General features: G+C 38.8%; 1 protein-coding gene across 12 annotated transcripts in view; it reads left to right on the forward strand.

Moving 5' to 3' along the window:
- RALGAPA2 (Ral GTPase activating protein catalytic subunit alpha 2) overlaps positions 1 to 21,441 on the forward strand; it is a 327,287-nt gene that overhangs the window by 40,308 nt on the left and 265,538 nt on the right. For 11 of the 12 annotated variants that reach the window (XR_010405762.1, XM_064572731.1, XM_064572744.1 and 8 more), the window contains exon 4: positions 13,790 to 13,847. The exons of the other annotated variant lie outside the window; for it this stretch is intronic. Coding sequence is in view for 10 of the 11 variants with exons in the window: in XM_064572731.1 (XP_064428801.1) it covers positions 13,790 to 13,847 (58 nt within the window). In the remaining variant the exon portion in view is untranslated. The remainder of the gene's footprint in view (positions 1 to 13,789; positions 13,848 to 21,441) is intronic. 12 annotated transcript variants of the gene reach the window in all.

Here is a 21,441-nt window from a genome sequence, read left to right on the forward strand (position 1 = left end):
ATGGTCACTAGTGTTTGTTTCTCCTTTACTATTGAAGATGAAGTTGGTTGTTTGACATTTACTGTAGGCCTCCAACCTACCATCTTCTTTCCCTCTCTGTGGTGTGGAGGTAATGCTGGATTGGAGGCAGGACTCGTGCATACAGATTCTTGCTGGGTGTAGTTAGTTTGGGAGTCATAATGGACCGGCAGTGAATCCAGGGCTGTAGTGGAAGCTGTCTTACTTTAATGGAATTCAACACTGGTTCTCTTGTTCTTTATTGCTCCAAGTGAGCTTATATAGATAGCGGGTTTAGCCTCTAATTCTTTTCCTCAAAATAGGGGGAAAGGATTTTTACTAGCTTTTCTGATAATAGTAACATAACTGGATCCAGTGCAGTGCCCGGAGTTGTGCAAAAGAAGGTGAAATGAATGGCTGGTTTTCACTCTCTGTACAGTTGCTTTGTATTTGCTGTCAGTAATTTGAGTTTTGATATTTTTTCCAATATAGATGGAAATTATAACTTTTCACACTTAATAGCATCATCCTACCTCAGATATTAATAACAGAGAAATTTCCTGAAGAAAAACTAGAATTATGAATATAATAGGATTGCAAATAATTCTGAGATGTTTGTTTCCATTTCTCCCCCCCCAGCCTCCCCCCACCTCATTTTCCTTCCCCCACCTTCTTTCTTCTTCCTTTGGTGGAACTGCATATCTTTTATAACTCTTTGCAGATGAAAATGAATCCGAAGCTCCTGCAGGGGTTCAGTGGAAAAGCTTAGACTGAATCATAGACAGACCAGCACATTCAGGGCAGGTATCCAGCAGGATTAAGTCACAATCCTTTTGCTTTCTTTATATAACGGCTGACACCTTTTCTTACGAGCAAATACCACATAGCAAGACAGCAGAATTGTAGTTTTGCAATTAACTGGTTTCCACAGCCCCTGCTTTCCTTTGCTTTATTTGTTATGACTTATTTCAGACGGTCCAGTGTGCAAACATACTTCCACGCTACTCCCTCCTTCTCATGCTGAGTGAAGGACTTCTTTCCACAAACCTCTCATGTTGTTATTGCTTTTTATTCTTTTTTCCACAAGGACCACTTTACTGTTATTGAGTGGAGGAGGGACAAGAACAAATAAAATGAACAAGAAAAACAGATTCTTCTTAAATCCTTGGAATTTAAGTTCTTATTGAGGATTTCAAATATTTCGATGTTTCCATGGATTTTTTTTTCTTTTAAAAGAATGATGCCAACTTTAAATGCAGCACCTGGGTCACTGCAATAATTCTAAATGACTGATTGCAATTGGGAAAAAAAACAAACAACAAAACAAACCTAGTGTTAGTTCACATTCCATGGAGAACATTTTAAAAAGAACTGAGCCAGTAGAGACACCCATCTCTAATCCCCAAAGCTGTCCTGAATTCCAGTTGGTGAGCAAAATAAGTGCCACTGGTTGTCCTGACCAGAATGTTAGGTCACTTTTTTTTTTTTTTTAAGATTTTTTATTTATTTATTTGACAGAGAGAGAGAACAAGTAGGCAGAGAGGCAGGCAGAGGGAGAGGGAGAAGCAGGCTCCCCACTGAGCAGGGAGCCCGATGCGGGGCTCGATCCCAGGACCCTGGGATCATGACCTGAGCCGAAGGCAGCCGCTTAACCGACTGAGCCACCCAGGCGCCCCTAGGTCACTTTTTTATGACATGAGGGGTATATTTTAATGTGTTATATGTATTTTATTATTTTATTTTATTTTATTTTATTTTATTTTAAGATTTTATTTATTTATTTGAGAGAGAGGATGAGAGGAGAGAGAGAGCACATGAGAGGGGGGAGGGTCAGAGGGAGAGGCTGACTCCCCGCTGAGCAGGGAGCCCGATGCGGGACTCGACCCCGGGACTCCAGGATCACGACCCGAGCCGAAGGCAATCGCCTAACCAACTGAGCCACCCAGGTGCCCAATGTGTTACATGTATTTTAAATGATAAGAGAGGTATGTATGTAATTGTTCTGGCTTCATAGCATTAGTCATACTTGTGCTTATTAATGTTGAGCCCTTGATTGGGAACAACTCCAGATGATAGCAGTATTGTTATGGTATAGTGTGATCTGCTCCATGATAATCCTTGAGGCCCCTGTGCAGGGATCACAGTAGAGGCCCGGATGGCTAGTCGTGCCCTTTCTCATTTGTCTCACATGTGCCTTGTGGTGGTGAGTTAACTCAGAAATCACTCCTCCGTTCTGTGCCCTATAATGGATACTGGGGGAATAATAAAACATAGGCCCCAAGCCTTTCATTTCTATAGCCTGTGGTTATACTGCTGTCTGCTTTGAATCATGAAATGTTTATGATCTCTGCAAATGGGAAGATGGAAACAAAATATAAACATCCAGTCCTTCCTGGGGATTCTTTAAATGCATTGCTTGAGGTTAAAATTTGATTATCTTATTACAGCATGTTAATAATTTGAATTGAACTACAAATGTCTAAGTTGAAAGGAGCCATTTTCAATGGATGTTTTAACTTGAAAATTTAATATTTAAGTCTACAGTTTTCTTTATGCCTTGAAACTTACAGGTGAGAAACTTGGGATTGACCCAATAGGATATACTGAATTACTCAATTCACCTTGGGGGAAGGGAAACTGGAGACATGTTTGTGGAAGTCTGAAATTACATTCTGGTGATTATCTGTTGCAGCCCAGATGCCCTGAGCTTCCTGGCGTGCCAGCCTCTCTCACGTAGTGTGCTGCTTGACTCGTTGGTAACTGACACCCTCAGAACAGGTCCCCTGGAAGGCAGCACTAGCAAACGCTTCCAAGAACCCTTTAAGGGGCAGATGGTAGAAACGGCATCAGGGCTAAATATATGGAAAATTCACAATAGCATGTTGTATTTATTGGTAGAAGAGCAGAAGATATGTAAAGAATTTTTTTCTCTCCCTTTAAATTGATTTGAATTAGTGTGTTAACACGATTTGGATGAGTTGGTTTCTTTTTTATAAATCCAGGAGAGAGTTGTACAAACATATGCTATGAATTTTCGATGGCTTGTTTTGTTTGGATGTGTAGTGTGGTGCCTGTTACAGAGTGACACCTAGTGTTTGATGTGCTTGTGACACTGGCCAGGTTGGAATGAGAGTCTGGCTTGAAGTCTGCATGCAGTGCACCAGCTGTTCTTGCAGACCTTGGGCATTCACTGAGTGAATTTGGCAGAGTGGCCAGTCTTGAGGCGATTGCAGGTCTGTGACACTGTCTGCTCCTTTTCTAATTTTTTTTGGTAAGATTTTACTTATTTATTTGAGAGAGAGAGAAAGCGCATGAGGCAGATGGAGAGACAAAGGGAGGGGGAGAGGCAGAGGGAGAAGCAGGCTCTCAGCCGAGCAGGGAGCCCCATGTGGTGCTTGATCCCAGGACCCTGGGATCATGACCTGAATCGAAGGCAGATGCTTAACTGACTGAGCCACCCAGGCACCCCTCTGCGACACTTTCTAATTGTGTTGAGGCAAGCATTTAAATCCTCTTAAGTTTCTGGGATGGTGAGAACCACAAGGTGGCATCTCACTGAGGCTTTGTTAATTCTCTACTCATTACTTACCTGGAAACTCTCTGGAAGTGATATTTTTGTATTTTGTAAAAAAATGGCACAGAAAAGACTGCTAACTGGTTGTGCTGGTACCAAAATTGAAAAGATCTGAAAAATACAGTTTTTAGCCAGAAAATAGAAGCTTGTATGAAATGAAGAAAAGTATGGCATGTTTGCTTATGACTGAGATTTCCCATGTAAGATCCTCGTGTGAAAAGAAGACTCTTCTTGAATTTGTTTTAGTGAGTGCTTTATTCAGAGCAAAACTATATATTGGGGGTAGAATTATATGCTACTAATTTGGGGATTTGTGAAGGTCTCTGGATAGTTGCTCATTAAAAATAAAGAGTCTAGTGAAATTTGATTTTCGTTAAAAAGATATTAGACCTTTGCATGATCTCAAGCAAAGTGAAAAAATAACCTCTTACAGTCTATTAAGTGCCTACACTTCCATGTTTTTGAATATTGCATTTTTTTAAAAGATTTTATTTATTTATTTGAGAGAGAGAGAATGAGAGAGAGCACATGAGAGGGGGGAGGGTCAGAGGAAGAAGCAGACTCCCTGCCGAGCAGGGAGCCCGATGCGGGACTCGATCCAGGGACTCCAGGATCATGACCTGAGCCGAAGGCAGTCGCTTAACCAACTGAGCCACCCAGGCGCCCCTGAATATTGCATTTTTAATATAATGAAAATGGTTTCCTATTTGTATCTGTCTCTTTTGATCGATATTGATAGTACTTTTCTCCACTCCATGGTTCTGTACATCTCATGCTGGTGCTCTTGAATACCCTCTTTTTCCCACAACCTTAGCCTTTGTTCAGAGCTTCAGTCTTCCCTCCTACTGGAGTATCCTGATAACTAGTCTTTTGGTCTGTGATCTTCTGCCCCTTCTGTCTCCCTCACCCACCTGGATTGCTCTTTGTATAATGTAATTCTGATTCCTTTGGCCTTTAAGATGAAGACTGAACTCCCTGCCAAGATGTTCAAGGCCCTTCCTGATCTGGCCTCTGCCTGCCTCTCCATCCCTTGTCACCCACCTTACTTTTGCTCCTACTGGCAATGAAGCAGCAGGGTTTTTGGTTTTTGTTTTTTCCCTGCTACTGCTTAGTCTGCCTAAAATGTCCTCTGCTGCCTGGCTTACTCCTGTGTATTCTTCAGGATTCAGTTCAAAGGTGATCTCCCTTTGGAAGTGTACCTTGTCTCTGCTCACTTCCTTGTGCATGTACTGACATCTCTGATGTTCTTGCCTTTCCCCCTTAGGGCTATCATTTTTAGAGCAGGAACAGTGTCCTATGTCACTTTATCTCTGATCCCTCACATGGTACCTGGCACAAAAGGGACACTTAAGAATACTTACTAATGAGTCAAATAAACAGTTGATTTAAAGGAAATTTGTTTTAATTACTTACACTACTACCAATTCAAATCCCCATCTATAGCTTAGTGATTTGCAGTACTTAGAGATGCTTTTGTTGTTATGAAATTTGTTTTTCTTTTCTTTTATATTGATTTCTTCCTTAAATCACCTTCTATAAACTTTTTGAGTTTAAACTTATTTTTGTTTATTTCATTCTGGTATTATAGAAAATTAAACTCTACAGATTTGCCTCTTTTTCAGCTTTGACCGATTTTTGTTCTACAGCATGTTCACATTGTTGATAATCTTTAGTCTGTAATTATGGGTGTTTTTTTTTTAACTTGATTGTTGCTCACAAGAACAAAGTCCCTCAAGAACTTGCAATTTTTTTTAGTTTAAACTCTCAAAGGTGGACGTGCAGTGCACTGAGTTTACTTGTGACTTGTGCAGCTCCTACTTTGAGGGTTTATTCACATGGCTTAGAAAAATAACTTTTGGTAAATTTTCATTAATATTAGATTATGTGAAGTGAAATTTTGTCTCTCTACATATATATTAAACCATTCTTAACTATATTCAAAGATGTTGTATTGTACTGTATGGCCTCTTTTATCTGTCAAAGATAAAGTGTATTAAAACCTCCTATGATAAATGTATTTCCCCTCAGTTAACTGCATTTCTTTTATTTTCATGTACTTTTTTGTTTTATTTTCATGCTATGTTATTGGTTGCCTAAAGGTTCATATTATCACTAAATTGTGAATTACATTTTTAATCTATTTGAAATGATTCCCTTGTCCCCCTTAAAACCTTTTCACTTGATATTAATACTACTTCGCTGTGTGTTTGTGCCCATGCACGCCTGAAATGTCATTTTCTGTACTTTATTATTAATCTTTCTGCCTTTGAAAGCCAGTTCTGACTGACTTGGTCTTTGGTAGAGGAATTTAACCTATTTGTATTTATGATTTTTTGTGTGTGATAATCAACATTTTTGGTTTTTCTTCTACTTTTGTTTTTTGAGGGAGAGGTCACTTTCACTTTATGGAATATACTTTGTGATTTGGAAAATATACTTTCTATTTTCTATCCTTCCAATAATTATCTTTATTAGTATTTTTTAGAATACAAATTTATTTATTTATTTTTAATTTAAATTCAGTTAGTCAACATATAGTACATCATTAGTTTTTTATGTAGTGTTCAATGATTCATTAGTTGTTTATAGCACCCAGTGTTCATCACATCACGTGCCCTCCGTAATGCCCATCACTCAGTTACCCCATTCCCCCAGGACCTTCCTTTCCACAACCCTCAGTTTGTTTCCCAGAGTCAAGAGTCTCTCATGGTTTATCTCCTTCTCTGATTTCTTTCCATTCACTTTTCCTTCCATTCCCCTATGATCATTTGTGCTATTAATAATTGTCTTTAAATTAGCAAAATACTTTTCAAAACTTTTTTCTTCTAATTAGGCATAGCAAGAGTAAAGCAGTACTTGATGATAGCCCCATGCTTTTACTTTAATACCATATATTTTTTGTACTTCTCACTTCTCAGCTATTTTAAGTATTTTATTTCCAGATTGTTTTATTATAATATTTTTAGAATGTTATTTCTCTTAGGTTAATAATTTTGAGGATTTACTCTAGTTTTCATAACCATATTAACTCCTATTATATAAATATAGCTCACTATCACAGTGTTTATACCCCTGCACCTTTGTTTTTGAATTGTTTAATCTCTGTGTTTACTGGAATGTGAATTTGCTGAGTATGTTGAGGAAGGGAGATATGTGGCTGGTATACTTCCAGCTCTAGAATATCTTTCTTTTAACTTCAGACATATAAATCTGGCTATATATTTTCTGAATTATAATCTTGTTTTTCTTCAAAATTCTGAATTTTGTTTGCTTTTTAAAATAGCTATAGTTTACTGTAGCTATCTTTATCATGTACTGATTCTTACATAAGCACCTGGTCTACTTTGGGACTTCTGTTCTCCATATGGGTGGTATTCTGGTGCCCATTCTATTTGACTTGGCCTACAGTGAGCCATTGACCACACAGTCTTCTAGAGCTTAATGTTGCAGAGAAAAAGACTATTAGCCTGAAACCAGACTGTCCTTGTGGCCTGCGTACTCATGGTGTTTTCTTTAAACCCAGCTGCCGTGTTGTCAGAAGTTTTCTGACCTTTTATTACTCAAAAAGTCAAGTAACTAAGACTTAATGTTCTTTTAAACCAAACTCCCTATTTTTTCCATAGTCAGCACTTCCTTTACCTTGCACCCTGTGTCATATGGCTAATTTCAGGGAGAGTTGCACCCCGTGCTCCCTATTTCTGGACATAACAAGTTTAGTTGGCCATTGTTTTGGTAGATTACCTCACATGAGTTAGGATGTAATCTTGTCCCCATTCTTCATCGTCCTACCTTTTAAGTGGAATTGAAATCAAGTATGAATCTACTGGGATATGTTGCAATCATCTGGTAATAATTTGGGAAAAAAATGTTTCCCACACAAATTAAACAAAGATCAGCAGTTTTAAAGTACACTATAGCATCTTGTATAAACTCGAGCTTACATTTCGCATTATTCCTGGTCATGCAGTAGGTTCTGAAGAAAAAAGAACTATGGATAATCAGTTAAAAGAATGACAGATTCCCTGATGTGATGATCAGTAGTAATACCTAATTTTGATTTCAAGTGTGCTATAATGGATTACCATATAGATGCAGCTGAGCACTGAGCATTAAATAGAGCCATGTGTTTTTCCGAAAAGTAATATTTATTCACAGTGTGTGGCTTTCTTGAAAATTTTTTTTTATTTTACTCTCCAGTGAAACTACAAACAAGATGTCAATAGTTTATGTGGCATTCACAGTAGTGTAGCTTAGAATATCGGCTGCAGTAGAAATGCCATAATATATTTGCCTCAACAAAGGTAGGCTTCATCTGGGACTTTCTGAGGGACAGGCTTAGCATTTAGACACAGATGGTCGTGTGGGGCTTTATTTTTATTGACTTCAGAGACTTTAACGCATAAAAAAATGGTCCTTGCAATATTTGGGTCCAAAAAGAAGCATCAGTGTGGGTAATGTTTCAACCTTTGAATTGTTGTGTAAGATTCTGTCCATTTGGGAATGTTTTTAGTAACTCAGACTTTGGGCATGGTGTTTCATATCCAAACCTTTTTGAGTTTATTTTTGAGTGTCTTTAAAGTCCATCCATTTTATAAATCTGAAAACTTTTATCCAGAAATGGTGATGATGATAGGCCTGATCTCTAAACAAGTTGGAGACTACTAGTGGCGACTGACAGTATCCACGTGTCTAGATACACGTCATCTTGCTGTGTTCTTTAGTTTTCTTTATATTAAAAAGACTTTTTTCTCTATTGCACATTAAGAAAATAAACCCAAATCAAGGAGACAGATAAGTATTTTGGAAAGCTGAGAAGCATGATTCAGTGCTAAATTGGTTTCCTTACTAAAGTAAAGCTCTGAAGAACAGTGGGCATGCCAAGCATTCATCTAGTCCAATATAAGATCTATCCTGAATCTGTGGAGTAATTCTTTCAGCATCTTCTATACGATGTTTTAAAATCAAATGGCAGGATGAGATCAAAAGATGATCCTGGAATGCCCAGCTGGGGCACCCAGTGCCCTTGGTGGAGAATGCATGAAAAAGTAGGATACTGAGTCACTGCTGTGCCATTCACTCAGGAAGAGTGAACTGCAAGGAAGGAGGCAGAAAAAGGACCAGAAGGACTCAACAGGCCTAGGCTTTAGTCAATGTGAGACAGCAGCCCATTGACAAGAAACTATGCCAGCAGAGACGCTGTCCCTGGAGTAAGGTGCACTGCTCTTAGTACTTCAGCCTCTTAATATGATGAAAATATTCTAATTAATCATTGGAAGATTATTGTGACAGAGAGATGTGTCTCCTCTTCTCATCCCCAGCCAGTGACTGAGCAAGGTGGTGGTACGAGAACCTAGCCATTTTTGGGCATGCCAGACCCCTCTAACGTGCTGTCTTTGCTCTGGAGCTTCTAAGCTGGCAGAGACTTTCAGCTCTGTATGGTGGTCTGAGGCTCCCTGCCCACTCCTACTTCCTCATTTCCCTTCCACAGATGTTCCTTTCCAGTAAACCAGGGCACTCCTAACTCCACAGTGTCCATCCCCAGAGAACTCAGCCTGCAGTGACCATTTTTCATCTGTTATCAAACATACGGAACTAGCCTCTGTAATAAATTTTTCAGTGAAGGGAAGTATGAGTTAGAACCATAAGACTTAGATGTGAGTGGAGGCCATCTTTCTCTCTTTAGTCCGGAAACTTCCTCGCCCATCTCCAGACCATGATTTTTCTGGGCTCTAGAGTTGCTCATTTGGTCAGCAGCAGCCTGACTGCTGAGACCCTGGTCCTTCTTCTCAGGTCCAGAGTTGTTGATTTTCTCTTTGCTTGTGATGATTTCCTATAATCTATAGACAGCTCTCTGGGTCCTGTACTCCTGTCTGTGTCCTTATCTGCAGCTCATGGGCATACTGAGCTGTACATTCTGTTGGTAGGACAGTGCTTGCATGGGTTCTTATTAAAATATTCCATGGAGAACAGACTTAATTTTTCTTCTTCTGATTCCCTTTTACTGTAATAAAACTTAAAACATAACCTGGTTTTTACCCTTACTTCCTTCTGTATATTATTCATCTGATACACATGGTGTATATTGCAAGGTGAAAACCTACTTGATTTTTTCCGTCGAAGAGCCATTTACTTGCCTCTGCACAGTTTATAGATTGATCGATCCTGCCTGGTGTTTGATGTCTGGCTGACAAAGGTTATGGGTTCTTCAGGCAACAGATAATGTTGAGTTCACTTGGGTGCCTGGGTGGCTCAGTCGTTAAGCGTCTGCCTTCAGCTCAGGTCATGATCCCAGGGTCCTGGGATCGAGCCTTGCATTGGGCTCCCTGATTGGCAGGAAGCCTGCTTCTCCCTCTCCAACTCCCCCTGCTTGTATTCCAGCTCTCGCTATCTCTCTCTCTGTTAAATAAATAAAATCTTTAAAAAAAAAAAATGTTGAGTTCACTTGATTTAATACTGAAATCACTTTTCTTGTATTTTCATTTGCATCAGTTTTCTTACATTTTCCAGCATCTTTTAACTTTTTCTAACTAGGTGTACATGTAAATAGTCATAAGTATTCTTAATCTCCAAGACAAATGTGCAAACACCTGGCACATTGAAAATTTTTTCTTTGATCTGTGCATACTTGTCTCCAGCTCCTGCTCTTCCTTCTTCATCCTATTTTTAAAATATTTTATTTACTTATTTGAGAGAGAGAGAGAGCAGAAGCAAGGGTAAGAGCAGAGGGAGAGGGAGAAGCAGACTCCCTGCTGAGCAGGGAGCCCGATGCTGGGCTCAATCCCAGGACCCTGGGATCATGACCTGAACCGAAGACAGATGCTTAATGGACTGAGCCACCGAGGCGCCCCTTCCTTCTTCACCCTTGTTGTCTTCGGATAATTTCAACATACCGGTATCTCTAGGGTTTCATTTCATCTCCTTTTAAGCCCTCTCAGAGGGATCTTATACATACACATCTTCAGCTGCTACCTGTATTCTGTTACCATCCAAATCCTGCTTCTGCCCTCCAGGCCCATATATCTAATTGCCTAGAACATCTCCTCAAAGAAGCCTGTTGACATCTCCAATTCCAGGATGTCCAGAACCAAACTTGACATGCTTCAGTTCTGGGATTCCTTCTGGATTTGATATCTTAGATAGAAGTATTGCCATCTGCTGAGCCACTGGGGAGTCATTCTTGAGTCTTCCATTCACCACAACTACTCTGACGGCCGTCTTGACAGTTTTACCTCCTAAATATCACCATTATATGCTTCTCTTTATCTTGCTGACCTTTGTCCAGGCCACATCATTCCTCCTCTGATATGCTACCATTGCCTCTTCATTGATATCTCTGCCTCTCTTCTCAGCTATCTTAAATTCCACTCCAGCTGGAACACGTTCGGTGCCTGCACAGTGCTCCATGAGATCATGGCGTCACCTGCCTCTCCAGGCCCTTCTCATCCCCTCCTCACCTACCTGCCAGCCAAGCGGGCTCTCTTGCTGCTGCTGTTCCTTTCAGGCTGTCTTTGCCTCTTGGCCTTTACATATGCTCTTCCTTTTGTTCTGTTCTCCAGTAAGCTAATTTAATTAATTCTGTAATCTCAGCTCAAGCATCCTTTTTTCCTGGAGCCATTCCATGAAGCTTCTGCTGAGATGAGATGCTTTCCCCCTCACCTCCGCAGCTCCTCAGAGAAATTTCTGTCAGGCTTTTCTTTTTTCTCCTGAATGATATTTTCTTTATCATCTCTCTTGCCCACTAATCATGAAACCCATAGAATGAAGAACTAAGTATTTTATGAATATTTATTTTATTTCTGCATTTCAAATGCCAAGCTTGGTATCAAGTGTGTAGATATTTTTCATTAAATGGGGTTTGATGTGCATGTGACTATTGTGTTTATAGAAGTGTGTTTGAGTGTATGTCAGCATTAACATGTAGTAAAACAAGATACACCTTAGAGTTATGGGCTTATGAGATACCGAGTCAATATGTTCTGTAGGAAGTCTGAAGTGGAAATACAGGAGAGAACTCCTGTTAGTGATTGTCAGCATGTGATCAGCCACATACTGCTTTTAATATATATAATCAGAAATAGTCTTCAGTGTAGTTTGTGTAGCATTTCCATCTGTGTAGATGGGTGGTATGAAGAATTTATAAGAAAGACCATAACTAAATACATTTATATTTTATTATTTATGTTTGTCAAATCTTGAAAACTTCGTTCTTTTAAATTATACAGCTTTTATTTTTTTGTTCGGGTTTTCTTTACTAAGTTTATGGTTTAAAAAATGCCCACACATTTTAATGTATTTTAATGTAAGTATTGTTAAGTCAATGACATGTAAGGAAAGACCAGGTACATTTTATGTTAACATGAACAGAGAACCATAGCAAAGATTAGGATACTTGTAATACTCAAAAAGCATGCATAATTCTTCTATTGAGTATTTATTTGAGCACATGCTGTGTGCCAGCCATGCTCTTGGTTCTGGGGACACTTCAGAGAAAAGACAGAGGTGTTCTTGTTCTTGCGGGGCTTACACTCGGGGGGAGGGAATACTGCCTTCAAATGAGTGAACGTGAAGATCACTTCAGCTAGGGGTGAGGGTTAGGAAGATGACAGAACAGGTGGTAGAGAAAGCATTAGAGCAGTGGTGAGGTGGCGCCCAGAAAGAAAGAAGGTGCAGAAGGGCCTCTGTGGGGAGGTGGTGCTTGCAGTGAGAGGGATGGTGAGGTGGCGCCATCGGCACAAGGCCATGGGTGGAAAAGCATCTGGGCAGAGCAAGGAATCTGTGTCATTTAAAGTCACCTGCGTCTGACATTAGGAGAAGGAAGGGAAAAATGAAGGGGGGGAAATCGGAGGGGGAGACGAACCATGAGAGGGTGTGGACTCTGAGAAACAAACTGAGGGTTCTATAGGGGAAAAGGGTGGGGGGATGGGTTAGCCTGGTGACGGGTATTAAGGAGGGCACGTATTGCATGGAGCACTGGGTGTTATATACAAACAATCAGGGAGCACTACATCAAAACTAATAATGTACTGTATGGTGATTAACATAACAATAAAATTAAATTAAAAATAAATAAATCTTTAAAAAAAATAGTCACCTGCGTCTGACGGAAGTTTACCTGTCGTGCCTTTTCTCAGTAGATGTTCTTACATGTTCATTGTTGTCAAATGAGAACAAATGAAATAATACAGGTCTATGTTACTGACCCTGGGGAAAGTTAAGACAAGAAAATGAAAACAAAACAAAACCTCAGGCTGGCTCAAATGGAGGAGGCGGTTGATTAGCTGCCTGGAAATATACCAGGGGATCTGGATATACATTTTTTACCTTCATCTTTCAAAATGTTAGAATATTAGCCTAGATTAACCTAGAATGTAGATTTTTCATGGTAAAATAGTGATGTGTTATCAATATCAAGAAATATATTTTTATAAGTTTTTGGATTTCCACATTTCTTAAAAAGGTGGTTGCAGATAAGGTACAAAGAATCTTATGACCCACGAGTATACTTGCCAAAACTTATTTTAAAGTCGGAAAAAAGGAAAAAGGTCATTTGTTTTTGGTTTTTTTTTTGAAAAGCTGCTTTTATTAGCCAAATACTCTTGTATATCATATGTTCATTCCTTATTGTATCTTCCAATGTGGGGGGTGAAGGGGGCGGAATTCTGAACTGCAATCCTAAACTTATTTTTAGCTATTAATTTCAAGAAATTCTTGGCAGCAATTTCATTTTGTTATCCCACCGTATGCTCATGGTCTTATCCTCCTTGTTGTTCATCTTTCTTCCCAACTCTGGTCCTTGTCCACAGACTAATAATGATGATAATGGAAAGGGGAAGTGGAAGATGAAAAAACAGAAACCTGGGGAATCTGGCATTTGAGAATTATTCTTTTAATATAAACTTAAGCAATGACTATGATTTAATTAAGATAAAATAATCATTTTAGGGTTTTTTTTCCTCTTCTTTTTCTTGTTTTCTTTTAGGAGGAATTAAACTTGGGACAGTGATGCCTTTAAGGCGCTCAGGGAAGGAAGGTTGCTTGGGGCAAGTAAAAGACACTGTCCCTTGGGCTTAGCTTACAGGGTCAACTGCACTATTTACATTATTGGAAATAGATTTTCTTTTCTTTTCTGATACACACACACACCACACACAGTACTATCATGAAATGTGTAGTTTATTTTCTGTTGATATCTTAACAATTTTTAAATTTGTTTTATAGAAAATACTGCAGTTTCTACCTGAACGAATTTTCTTTCGATGGCATTACCAGAGTATAGGTAAGAACAATTTAAAGATTTCTAAAGTGATACAGATTTTTTCCAGTTGAATTTTCAGTAATATTTTATATAATTAGCACCATCAAGATTAGGTTATAACAAGGAATGGTAACAAGGGCATTCTGGTTAAAAGTAAGACAAGTCCAACCTGCACTTTGGAGGAAAACAGAATATAGAATATCTATCCCTACGTCATAAGTGCTCCTTAAAAAGGATGGTTCATTGACCAGCAGCATCAGCCTCACCTGAGAGCTTGTTAGAAAATGCAAAATGTCAGGCTCCAGCCAGACCTACCAAATCACAGTCTGCATTTTTAGCAAGAACTCCATGGGATGCCTGTGCACAAAATTGAGAAACATTTGATCCAGAGTATTTTTAAGTAACTTTTCATTTTTTTCTTACAAAAATATCTTGTTCTTCAAGACTTTATCATTGATGCAGAGATACTCTGTTTGAATGCTTTAGGGTGTGGCAGCAGGAGGGAACTTGAAATATAGCCAAGTTACCACCGCTGTGCTTTCTGTGCAGCTCTTGACATAGAACAGTGTTTCCTCTCAACTTAATATTCATGGCACAACTGGTGTAATTTGTGCTATTGACTATGAATCCTACTTTCTTTTTAAAGAGTGTCTGGTTTGGTCTTTCTGCCTTTGAAGACTGACAGTTCCCCATTTTTTCCTCCTTGCCAGATGATCATATTTGAGGAGAACATAACCTCATAATGGGATCTTTACTCTCTGATCATTCATTCAAATATCTACTGAGGGAGAAACAAAAGTTCTGGGGTAGAAATGAACAATATCTCTCCATGCTTGTATTATATAAGCTGATTGCCAGGGTGAGGGATAGGTGAGAAAAAAAAATAATTACAGTGTAATTGCTGCTACGAAAAGTGTAATGGTAGCAAAGAAAGTCGAACAATTCTATTCAGAGGACTTGAGGAAGGCTTCAAGAGAGGTAATCACTATCTGAGCCTTGAAATACGAGTGTGGAAAGGGTTTCCTAGATGGGAGATCGATCTGTGAAAGACATGGGACCTGAAAGAACATGGCACTTTCGGTGGATATTTCAAAATTCAGAATCCCAAATTTAATTTAGTACTATTTATGTGAAAAATATAACGACACTTATATAAACTGAACTGTTTAGTGAAATATATATAATAAATACATCTCCTGAACTGAATGATTAAATCATTACTTGAAGGTAGAAGACTTGGTCTTTAAATCTTTCAAATACACAAAGAAGGTTTTCCTTTAAATTATAGTGTTATTGATAACATTTCTGTTCATTGATACTTCAACATTGTGTATTTAAAGTAAAAATTTAAAAATCAAATGGTAAGTATAATCTGAAGTGGAATCATAGGGGTTTGTAACGCTCCATGGTGTAGCAGGAATGGATGAAAATGAGAAATAACTGCATGCAGAATTTTTTATTTGTGCTAGGTATAATCCATCCATTCTGTTTTGTCATATGTATGAAAAGGATACTCGTTTTCTACAGAGAGTACTTTAAAATGTCTGAAGATTAATAGGCCCCCCTTCAGCCTGAATAAACTTACTAGAACTGGGTGTAGAAATTCATTTGCTATTTGTGTTGTGAAACTTTATGCATCTAGGAGGTGGTGTATGGTATTACCTTAATTCTGGCTACTATTACCACATGGACTGGTTAAGATTGCAGGTACAAGTAGCTTTTTACCCAGTTTAATAGTGTCTGACCGAGAATAGTGACTCTTCGATTGGGATTGCAGAGTACTAGTCTCCTGAGCCAGCATAAGAGCAGGTGCTGTTTATCTAGTTTAGTGTGTGGAATAAGCTCGTTTATCTCGTGTATAGAATAAGCTGGCTGTATAACACGGCCAGTATGAGTCATGTTTCAGAATGTTGAAGTATGAGCATTTGCATATAAAATCATCCTTATTTTGATGCTTATATGCTTAATACTTGAATCAAACAGGCTCTTTTCAGATAAATGTATTTTTGCATGATTTATCAAACTGGGTAGAAGTTGGTGATTAGGCAGGTCCACATACCTTTTATGATGATCTTCAGGCTAAATGTATTTTGGAATCAAAATTTTTCAGATTTTAGAATGGCTGTGTGGTGTGTTGATGTTCAGCAAACATTAACACAATGTTGATGTCTATATGTAACACCCCAGGGGGCTGGACAGCACCCTGTAACCAAGAGAATTCTTATTTCTGTAGCCTAAGATATGAAATAGCCTCACATTAGTCGGGTGTTGCTACCACATGAGTTCAGATTCAGGTCAGGTCCTGTCCACCAGTAAATTCCACACAAAAAGCTTTAGTTTTCATAGATTCTTAGATTTTGAAATTTCCAATAAGGGATTGTGGATTAGCAATTCTACACATTTTCTTGACCTCACTCTCTTCCATTCTTCCCAGTTTATTTGGATTTGTTAAAACGGCCACCATATGTCACTCAAGGTCTTGACCAAGTTAGTTATAAAACCTAAGAAACTATAAGAAAACACCAGATTTTAAAGGGAAAGGAATGTGCCTTAAATATTTCCATAGCATCAGTATCTTCTTGACTTCTGCGAAACCTGTTGAGGCTAGGACAGGAAGCTTTTCACTAGTCAGTTCCAGACATTCTAGGTATCTAATATTCCTTATTTTAGATCTTTTATATTCTAGATATCTAATATTTCTTACCTAATATGAAGAACACTACTGTATAAACTTCTTAATTAAATGTTACTGTGGCTGATAGTGGCCAAGATACTCTGGAATACTGGGTTAGAACCTGGAAGCTGGGTTTACATACCACTGATTCGGTATGCTTCCTGCCCCACACTACAAATAATGTCCCTAAGTATAGAAACCTAAAATAAGAGCAATTCCTATATTCTGCAAGTCTTAAAAATTCTCAGACCTACTGGATAGCTAGGTTTTATACAGAGAAAGAAGTTAATCTGAAACATCAGCTGCCACAATGTTTGAAGTCAGTTTCTTATCCTGCCATCTTGTTTTGTCAGTAGCAAAGAGAGAGGTTCTGTTTCTCTCTATACTGTTTTTAGAGAGAGAAAATAGTCTGTAAGTTTTTCTATGCTTAAGGATTTATATAAGCCATTGAATGAGGAAGCCTGTTTGGACTCTGTTGTAATGTGAAATGAACACTGTTCATTATTCCAGGCATCTAGAGATACTGCTGCAAGTGAGGTTTAGAGAGTAAGAACATTAGGGAAGTGGCTGACAGAACACACACCAACTATGATGTCTGCCAACCTGCTACTCAACGGTTTGTAAATTCCATGACTAATTATGAATGAGAAGATTTTCCTAAAGCCAATTTTAGGCCAATACATCATGGTGGACAAGGGTGGGCACTTGAAGCCTTACCTCTGTAATAATGAAAGCTGACAGGATGTGAGGAGATGATAAAGAATGGCACATGAGTAAACCAAGGGTATTTGGTGCAGGGGCAGGCTGTGGCCCCCTTTCATGTGCCCATGCATCATCAGTACAGGATTCAAGTTATATGTGTTTGCTTTGGAAGGTTTACTGCTCATGAGTCTCAAGGAAGCAGATTTCTTGTCCCATTCAGTGTACAGTGCTACACTGTACATTTATTGCTACATTTGCAATAAATGTTTGGTGTGGGTGGAAGGATTTATTTTGTACTAGAGATGTTTTATATCAAAAATCTTCAAAATAAATAGCCCTTGGGTTTAAAGGATTGGGCTCAAATGGAAAATTCACACAGTACCTCATATATTTTTTTTTAATTTAATTTTATTATGTTATGTTAGTCACCATACAGTACATCATTAGTTTTTGATGTAATGTTCCATGATTCGTTGTTTTTGTATAGCACCGAGTGCTCCATGTAATACATGCCCTCCTTAATACCCATCACCAGGCTAACCCATTCCCCCACTCCCCTCCCCTTTAAAACCCTCAGTTTGTTTCTCAGAGTCCATAGTCTCTCATGGTTCATCTCCCCCTCTGATGTCCCCCCCTTCATTTTTCCCTTCCTTCTCCTAATGTCCTCCATGCTATTCCTTATGTTCCACAAGTAAGTGAAACCATTTGATAATTGACTTTCTCTGCTTGACTTATTTCACTTAGCATAATCTACTCCAGTCCCATCCATGTTGATAAAAAATTAGGTATTCATCCTTTTGATGGCTGAATAATATTCTAAAACCCAAGAAACAAATAATCAGGTCAAAAATTAGGCAGAAAACATGAACAGACATGAACAAACACTTCTTCAAAGAAGACATACAAATGGCTAACAGACACATGAAAAAATGTCCATCATCATTAGCCATCAGGGAAATTCAAATCAAAACCACATTGAAATACCACCTTACACCAGTTAGAATGGCAAAAATTGACAAGGCAAGAAACAACAAATGTTGGAGAGGTTGTGGAGAAAGGGGAGCCCTCTTACACTGTTGGTGAGAATGCAAGTTGGTATAGCCACTTTGGAAAACAGTGTGGAGGTTCCTCAAAAAATTAAAAATAGAGCTACCCTCTGACCCAGAGATTGCACTCCTGGGTATTTACCCCAAAGACACAGATGTAGTGAAAAGAAGGGCCATATGTACCCCAATGTTCATAGCAGCAATGTCCGCAATAGCCAAACTGGAAAGAACAGTTCAATGGCCCTTCAACAGACCAATGGATAAAGAAGATATGGTTCATATATGGTTTTTTTTTTAAGATTTTATTTATTTATTTGACAGAGAGATAGAGAGAGAGAACAAGTACGCAGAGAGGCAGGCAGAGGGAGAGGGAGAAGCAGGCTCCCCGCTGAGCAAGGAGCCCAATGCGGGGCTCGATCCCAGGACCCTGGGATCATGACCCGAGCCGAAGGCAGCCGCTTAACTGACTGAGCCACCCAGGCCCCCCCCCCTTTTTTTTTTAAGATTTTATTTATCATATGTGTTTTTTATAGGAGTCATTATTAATCTTTGCTCAACCAGGTTCTTATACGGAATATAAAAACCAATGCATAATTAAACTGCAGATTTGTTTATGACTTTTTAAGAGTATCCCTTGCTTTATGCCTTGGCCTGACAGTGCTTGGAATGTGAACACAACCTCTGAGCGGCCTTATTTCTCAAAGTTTCTACAGCTCACTGGGCTCTAACTGGGTTCTAACTACTGCTCAGGACCCTGAGCCCGACAGCCCTCCCTGAGTTCCTTGTAGTCAGGACACACCACAGCCCCCTCTTCCCGAGGGAACAGGGTCTCCTGTGCACTTTACACTAGGGCTCCTTCAGAGATGCATTGCAGCCAGGCTAAACTGCCTTCGTGTCACCAGGTGATGGCTGAGCCTAATGCCCCTTGGACCCACTTGGTGTCTTCCCAGCGTCCTCTCTAGGGTGCTTTCGTCATCAGTGCCCTGCATTTCTTGCCCTCCTTCCCACTTTGTACTCGACCCTCTGGAAATCCTCTTACTGGGTTAAGCGACAGCCCTAGAGCCTCAGCCTCTTGGTTTCACCTCCTCGGCTCTCTGAAACCTGGCTTTTCTCTCAGGCTTCTTTGTCTCCCTCAGGCCTGTGGGAGTGAGATCATGGTCTTTCTTTTCTCCAAGGTCCATTCCAGACCTCATCCACCACCCCCTCTGGAAACCTCTCCCTTGACTAGGCCTTGTCTGTCCTTGTTGCTGCCATATCTTCTGATCTGCCTACTTGACTTTTTTTAATGGCTTAGCTGTCTCCGAGTCCTTTCCCTTCTTATCAAGTTACCCATCAGCTCCTCGACCCCTCACCCTCCATGGTTTACTGGTTTTCTTCTGCACCCTTGTCATCATACAGACCTGTATCTGAGCACAACCTCTGTCCTCCTGATCTTTCACTTAGTCACTTCCAGACCACCTACTCTGTTTTTTCCTGTTCAAAAAACCAGCTCTTTTGGGGGAGTATAATTGACATACAATAAACGGTATGTATAGATAATGTTAATTTTGAGAAGTTTTGACATAGATGTATACCTGTGAAATCATTATGACAATCGAGATAATGAACATAGCCATCATTCCCAATGGTTTTCTCATGCTCTTTTCCGACCCTCCTGCCCACTCCCCCAGGTCACCATTGATCTGCTTTTGTCATTATAGATTAATTTGATTTTCTAGAATCTTACAGAAATAGAATCATGCAGTATATACTCTTCTTTGTTTGGCTTCTTTCACTCAATATAATTATTTTGATATTCTGTGTTGGTGCATATATTAATAGTTCATTTCTGAGTAGTATAGTATTCCATTATATAGATATACCATAGTTTGTTTATCCAGTCACTTGTTGATGGGCATTTGGGCCGCTTCTAGTATTTGGATATAAACCAAGCTTCTGTAAACATTTGTGTATAAGTCTTTATGTGCACATGTGCTTTCCTATCTCTTGAGAATGCAATGGCTGAATCATATAAAGTTATATGTTTGACTGACAGACTGCTTCCCATAATGGTTGACATTCTCACCAGCAGTATGACAGTTGTAGTTACTTTACATTCTCATTGACACTTAGTATGATCAGTCTTTTTATTTTAGTGGTAGTGGTATCTTACTGTGGTTTTAATTTGCATTTCTCTAATGACTAGTGATCTTGAGCATCTTTCATGTGCGATTTGCCATCTGTATATCTTTGGCAGTCTGTATGTTTGAATTGATTGACCATTTTTTTAATTGAGTTGTCTTCTTAATATTGAATTTTGAAAGTTCTTTATATATTTCAGATTTAAGTGCTTTATGAGATACGTGACTTGGAAATATTTTCTCCCCATCTCTGACTTGTCTTTTCATTCCCTTAATTGTGTCCTTCAGAGAGTAAAAGTTTTTAATTTTTATAAGGTTCAGTTTATAAATTTTTCTATTATGGATTGTGTTTTTGGTGTCCTGTCTAAGGATTCTTTGTCTAACCCAAGATCACAAAGATCTTCTATGTCTTCTTCTAGAAATTCTATAGTTAATATGTTTCACATTTAGGTCCATGATTCCTTTTTTTTTTAATTTTATTCTATTATGTTATGTTAGTCACCGTACAATACATCATTAGTTTTTGATGTGGTGATCCGCGATTCATTGTTTTCGTATAGCAACCAGTGCTTCCTTTTGAGATTAATTTCAAATCCCTCCAGTGGATTGCTGCTTCTGAGTGCTTATTGTAGATACTGTAGTGCCAGAAAGTTCTGTGTTCCTGCTCGACTGGCAACTTTCAGCACACCTTGCACGCCAGCACCCCAAAGTGTGTTTCTCTGTGTTCTTCCTGGTGTGCTATACTGCCTTTGCTTATTAATTAGTTTGAGGCGTGATACAGAGAGAGTTTTTTTAAAAAGAATTAAAACCAAGTATGAATCCCTTTTATAATGTTAAAGTTAGATTAGAACTATATTTGTGAACTAGTGGCCTTAAAAAGATTATCTACAAGATTGTTACTTTGTCAAGAGAAATTGTCAAGTATTGCAATTCTCACAATTGAAAATGAGATAAGCAAAGAAGATTTTGAAAATGTTGTTGGATTTGTTCCATTAAAGCCAGGAAAGTAAGATTATAATGCATTCTGTGTTATAAACAAAATATTTAAGCTAATGGTGAGTTTTAATATTTTT

This window comes from Mirounga angustirostris, unplaced genomic scaffold (assembly GCF_029215605.1).
Source record: "Mirounga angustirostris isolate CCGP_5_RB_7025 unplaced genomic scaffold, mMirAng1.0.hap1 SCAF_10, whole genome shotgun sequence".
Lineage (NCBI taxonomy): Eukaryota > Metazoa > Chordata > Mammalia > Carnivora > Phocidae > Mirounga > Mirounga angustirostris.